Source organism: Frankliniella occidentalis, unplaced genomic scaffold (genome assembly GCF_000697945.3).
Source record: "Frankliniella occidentalis isolate FOCC.00 unplaced genomic scaffold, Focc_3.1 Scaffold361, whole genome shotgun sequence".
Taxonomy (NCBI): domain Eukaryota; kingdom Metazoa; phylum Arthropoda; class Insecta; order Thysanoptera; family Thripidae; genus Frankliniella; species Frankliniella occidentalis.
In genome coordinates this window covers 14,135-20,330 of record NW_026267484.1, presented here as the reverse complement: position 1 = coordinate 20,330, position 6,196 = coordinate 14,135, and the positions used below count along the sequence as shown (strand labels likewise).

The following is a 6,196-nucleotide window of genomic DNA, read 5'->3' as shown; positions in this document are numbered from 1 at the left end:
TAGAAAATAAAGGGTATTCATGAAGTATGACCCCACTCAAATTCAGGGCTCTTTGGCTCAAACGGCTTCGGAAGTTCAGATACCAAAAATTTTGAGACAAAAACTGCGTATTTGAGAGGGAGTATACGTAAAACTGTATGAATCCTTGAAGTGAGGCCAAAACTGACTACACCATTGGAAAGAGATTTGAAAACCAATCATGCTGCTAAAAGTTGGATTTTTCTACCCCTCGATCAAATATATCAAAAAAAATTAGCAGAATGTCGTAACTCCCTCATAACCAAAATAGATAGCCTTCAATTGTCATCAAATTTGGTTTGCAGCTTCCCTTAGTGTGCCTTAACATTCTCTGATTTTTAAAGAAAGATAAGATTCAAGTTTCGGACAAGTATTTTTTTTTTCAGTACTTAACAAAGGGAACCTATTTTTTTTCCAAAATTTAAATATTTTCCTTCTTTAAAATTAGAGAATGTTAAGGGACCTTAGGGGAGGTTTGCAAACCAAGTTTGGTTACAATTAAACACTATCTATTTTTGTTATGAGAGTTACGATATTCTGCTAAAAATTTTTGATATATTTGATCGAAGGGTAGGAAACAAAACTCAAATCTTTAGCTTGGTTTTGAATCAGTTTTCAATTCTCTTCCTAATGGTGTAGTCAGTTTTGTTTTTAGCCCGCCCTTCTGCTTTGAAAAAGCTATCCAGCGGGCTTATGCAAACGACCTCGTGTCTGTCTGTGTGTCTGTCTGTCTGTCCCACTAGAAGGAGATGTGATAGAGACTTCAAATTTTCAGGGTATCTTGAGGTTCACTCCTAGAAAACGAAACGCCTACGGCAAATCCTGGCAACCACCCCAAAAGGGCGAAAAGGGGGTATCAAAGAAAATGGGGTAGGTCAAAAAAGTCAGACATTTTTTTTATGATCTTCTTTAGAGTAATTCGTCAAAGAAGAGCCCTATGGGCGAAAATTTCGTCCGTTTGGCTCTATCTCTAACCGTTTAGGCGCTAGAGGGTCTTTTTTGACGAAAATAAGCTTAAAATTGCATTAGTGAGCAATAAGTTGCAGAAGAAGGCCCAAAACCGCAAAAAAGGTAAGAAACTGCCCCCCCCCCCAAAAAAAAAAACGTCTTCTAAGCAGAAGGGTGGGTTGTAGTCGCGGTGCTTCACCGTTACATCCCTTTTTCGTGTCTACGGGGCGAATTTTAAGGACGACGGGCTTTGCGGGCCGAAGGCCCGTTACATCATTTGATAATGTTCTTTAGCAAATCGCGTGACAAATTGTCGGGCCACAGGCCCGACCATCGCCGCCGGCAGGCCAAGCAGGCCCGGCCCCTGACGAACGGAGTTGCCGGCGGAGCGAAGCGGAGCTGGCAACTTCGTTTGGCGGAAGGGCGGGCCTGCTTGTTATTGCAAAGATGCATAGCGTGTTACCTATACCCCCACTCAAATACGCAGTTTTTGCCTCAAAGTTTTCGGGATTTACATCTCCTAAACTGTTTGAGACTCAAAGTTAAGATTTGTAGTGGGATCATTCTTCATGAATACCCTTTATTTTCGAGTCAAAACCCAAAATCGGTTACGAGATTCGAAACTTTTGGTGGATTAGGGAAAGAACTAATCTCATACACTCGGTCTGACTTGTTTACAGCATCGCTCCCAGCTCCCCAGATAGTTCTCTTTATTCATTTACAAGTGATAGTTTGACTTTGTGAAGTTATTTTATACTAGGTAGATGAACGCCAGAGCACGTCTCGCGTAACAGGCTTCGCGATATCTCACGGAACACTGTTGCGCAGCGACGCGCCTGGCATACATCTACCTAGGCCTGCGGCGCTGACACCCGAAAGGCATCCGAATCGGTACGAGTCGCAATTATTGTCGCCCTGTTTGCACACGTGCCGTCCTACATTGAGGTTGCCGGGTTCGAGGTCAAGGTTGAGTACGCCTTTCAGCCCAGAACATGCCGCGTCTGTGATTCACCAGAACATCTAGGTGCGAATTGCCTCCGCCGCTGCGCAAGAGAGGGCAAGAAGGTTGCGGACGCAGCCCCTGCAGACGACGAGGCAACCGGCGAGGAGGAGGAGCAGAAAGAGAGGGGTGAAAGGGAGCCTGTCTCGCGCGCCGACAGCGAGCCGCCTCCCACCACATGAGCTGAGGAATATTTAAATATACCATTCCGGTAGTAAGATCAAATTTAGTTGTCATTTGTTGTGTGAATAAGTTACCTTTATTGAAATTTTGTTTCATATTCCAGACGTCGTACCGGGATAAGCCGAAAGCAAAAGCCAAGGCTACCAGGTTTAGTAGTGCTGCATATACTGGGGCCTTTCAACTGCCTGTGCGGGTCGCTATCCCGATAAAAAAATTGATAGGTACACTAATATTCAAGATGAGAAAGAAGAAGGGAAGCTGAGACCATTTTCATAGCCGGTAGAAGGCTTGACTGTTCAAGTCTTCCTCGGTAAAGGTTTCGACCACACGTGCGCTTCTCTTGTTTCCCAGAAATGTTCTACGGCCATACCGGAGACTGGCTGGACAAACGCCTGCGAGGACTCCGGGCTCGAGGGCGGGCTGTAAGGCCCGTAACCCCCCAGGGCCGTGCACTCAAGGAAAATTTACTGGGCACAGAACAGGACGCCTTGGTCCAGTTCCAAGCGAACTGGACCTGGTCTCGGCGCATGGACCAAGTAAGTTTTATCGCCTAGGGCCTTTCTTTCTACCCCCACAGTGAACGTCCCCCGAGATGCCGCAAGGCAACGTGGACAGCTGCTGCCCGAGCCCCTGGTGGCGCTCAGGGCGGGCCGCCACAAAAGATGCGGAAGAAATGTCTGGAGGCTATAGCATTGCCAATGATAGGTGGTAAATTGTCTGAGGGTGGAGGGTATTGCTTTAGACAAAATTGGCTTGGACGTCCTGGACAAGGAAGACAGAAAATGTAGCAGTATTTCCATTTTTGTCCGAAAGTGTTTGATTTCGAATTATGGGTTGAGCAATAGTGAAGCCTTTCACTTCAATAATGATCAAAACAGTTTCAGGTCTGTCTGTGTCTATCTAGGCACAAATATTTGAGAATGGATTAAGCTAAGTTGTTATTTATACCCTTGTTGATTTAGATTTTGATACTTACTTTGCAATTTAGTTATCTGTATTAGTTTCGTAGCTGTTGCTTGGTCGTATTACAAGAAGTTAACTCACTAGTAATTGTGTCAACGAACGTATGTCCCAAAAATCGAGTCTATTGAATTTCGTTCTATTTTCAGAATATAAAGTTTTCGTGTCAAAAGACCTTAAATAAAAAAGTTGATTTTTTGGGACATACGTTCATTGGCACGATTACCAGTGAACTGGTATCTCAACGTATCTTATTTGTGGTGTGATATTTGTTTTAATTTTGTGTTAAATGTTGTAGAGTTCAGTTACACCATTAAATTGGTCGGCAAGGAGGAAAAGCTGCGTAAGTAATAACAATTTTATTCTTATAAATGCAAAAGTGGTATGAAGTTGATTTTCTACTGTTTCAGTTCCAGAAGCTGACCAACCTCTTCCGAAGAAAAGGAAGCTAGAATAGAGGATCAGCGTGTTGCACAAGATGTTACACTTGAATTTAATTTGGTTTTGGTTGTCGAAACAAAATGTTTCTGATTTAATATTGTCAAGTACATTTCTTAATTATTTTCAGCCAAATCACTCACTTTAGGTTTATTGTTCGCATAAATGTATATAAAACATATTTTATTATAGTAACAGCACGTTTTTCTAGTGATCAATCTTCAACCGGTAAAGGGGTGTAATAAACCTCTGCACTTACAGTTTGAGAACGGTACAAATTCTGCTTTGAATTATAATTTGCGAATGGTTTTAAAAAAAGAAACACTTGAACACAGTAAATTTTAGAAGGATTTGAGTGGTATATAGTAATTTTATGGACAGTCACGCTAAATACTTCAAATCTCAGTGTAAATCTGCTTGGCCGTGATAAACGTAATTAACGCCATTTAATCTTGGATTATGCCATCTATTCTGGAATGTTGTTGGACACACTTTTACAACAAGGCGCGAATAACCTGTAAACGGTATGATAGATATATTCTTTGTAAGTGCCGGAGTATTCCTTCTCTTTCTGCTAAAATAGTCGTAGGATCGGCTCGATACATAGGGCAAGGCCTAGAGCTAGTAAACTGTGAACAGTATCGAAACTAGAACGACCCACAAGTAATCGTTTTTAGTTTAGGTAGTTTAAGCAGTTGTTTCCTGTCGGTTGTCCCTCACCCTGCTCTTCACTTCGCTTTTGCTAAAAGGGTCTATTATAGGCTAGTACAAGTGTACACCGTGTGTTAGGGCGACGACTCAACAGTTTGTGAGTTTGCCTACTCGCTCCACGCGTCAAGCATGCAGGACCCTTCGGTTCGCAATCTCGCAATACTAATGTGCCGGAGCCCTGACATACAGCAAGGTACACACATACTAGCCCAACCGTCTTGACAAAAAAAATCAGAAGTAAATATCTTCATTGTTGTTTCCGGGTATGCTGACCACGCATTGCCCAAAAGAACAGCGCCTTTGTGAGGCAGGGTTATTGTAGTATTCGGGGTTGTTATTTGATCGTGTGGGATAATACTGGTTGGTCTTTGATTCGTAATCACCTTCAGCGCTTACCATCGGCCTGGCTCCTTCTATGACACGACCTGAAACACACGAATTCAGATATACAAATACCAACTTATACTCTAGGCCGTGTTAGGCGTAAACAGCTTCGCGAGATCTCACGAAACACTGTGAGACGGCGTTGCGTCTGGCAACACATCTTGCTAGGCTTCCGGTACTAACACCAGAGTCCGGCCAAAAGGGAGAGTCGAAGGGGCCCGAAAAGACAAGGTCAAAAAAGACATCAAATTTGGTCAGTTGAACAGATCACTCCAGGAGAAAAAATAATTGGGGGAATGGGGGGAAATGTTAAAGGTTAAGGGGTTGTTTTAGCCGACTAGTCCATAATACTGTGCATGGAAATAAAGCATTTTGGGGGAAAGTAGGCCCTCTTATTCACTAGTGTAACGCAATTCCTTCTAAACGGTGTATTACAAATGCGGAACGTAGATGTAGGCAACCTGTCGCGTTTTACGTTTCCGACAATTTCCCATTCTGCCCGCACAGTCACTTTTATACCCTGACCCTCCAACGGGGTTTTCACTTGCGTAATAAACTGTACACCTAAATGAGATAACAAGGTAGATGTACGCCAGACCACGTCTCGCGTAACAGGCTTCGCGATATCCTAGCTATGATGTACGCCAGACCACGTCTCGCGTAACAGGCTTCGCGATATCTCACGAAACACTGTTACGCTGCGACGCGCCTGGCATACATCTACCTTTGCCTGCGGCGCTGATACCCGAGTCGGGTAGTGGAAAAATGTACACAAAGGTACGGGCCTACGGCCCGTTAACGGCCTATCACCTCGACTAAGCATGCATGCTTGCACATTTTTTCGCTTATTTTCGTCAAAAATACCCTCTAGCGCCTCAACGGTTTGAGCTAGAGCAAAACGGACGAAATTTTCGCCCAAATGACTCTACTTTGATGGGTTACCCCTTAGGAAACCATAAAAAAATATTTTTAAAAAACGTCATTTTTGGGACCTGTTGTTTTTGATTTTTTAAAAATCCAGTTTTTGAGCTAGAATGCTCATCTTCGAACTCGACCTGTCTTTTTTAGGTAGAAAACGACCCTGAAAATCCTAGGTCGCTCGCTCAATCCGTTCTCGAGTTATCGTGCGGACAGACAGACGTGCAGACAGACAGATAGATAGACAGAAAGACAGAAAAAGTTTTTACCGACCAGACGGAGTAATAGGCTTCGCTAATCGCTCAGCCAATTAGGTATTACGCATAATCCCATAAACCCTATGCAATACTAAAACTACTAGCTTCATGTACGCCAGACCACGTCTCGCGTAACAGGCTTCGCGATATATCACGAAACACTGTTACGCTGCGACGCGCCACATATAGCTAGGCCTGCGGCGCTGACACCCCAGACGAGTTAAATTTTACGATTTAATAGACCATTTTGTCGTTTTCACCTTATTTTCGCCAAGAAATGCTCCCTAGCACCCAAACGGTGCGAAGTAGAACAAAACGGACAAAATTTTCGCCCAAAGGGTTCTACTTTCACGAGTTACCCCTTGGAAGCCCATTAAAC

The 6,196-nt window shown here is 43.6% G+C and overlaps 1 protein-coding gene across 2 annotated transcripts in view; it reads right to left on the bottom strand.

Annotated features, from left to right (window-relative positions):
* Nucleotides 1-3,453: 3,453 nt before the first annotated feature.
* Nucleotides 3,454-6,196, bottom strand: part of LOC113212288 (uncharacterized) — a 6,059-nt gene continuing 3,316 nt past the window's right edge. The window contains exons 2-3 of one of the 2 annotated variants that reach the window (XM_052274249.1): nt 4,655-4,683; nt 3,454-4,062 (exon numbers count right to left, since the gene is read on the bottom strand). In XM_052274249.1, coding sequence (XP_052130209.1) covers nt 4,042-4,062; nt 4,655-4,683 — 50 coding nt within the window. In that variant the 3' untranslated portion in view covers nt 3,454-4,041. Of the gene's footprint in view, nt 4,684-6,196 lie in introns of both variants that reach the window. The other variant, XM_052274248.1, reaches the window with a different exon arrangement.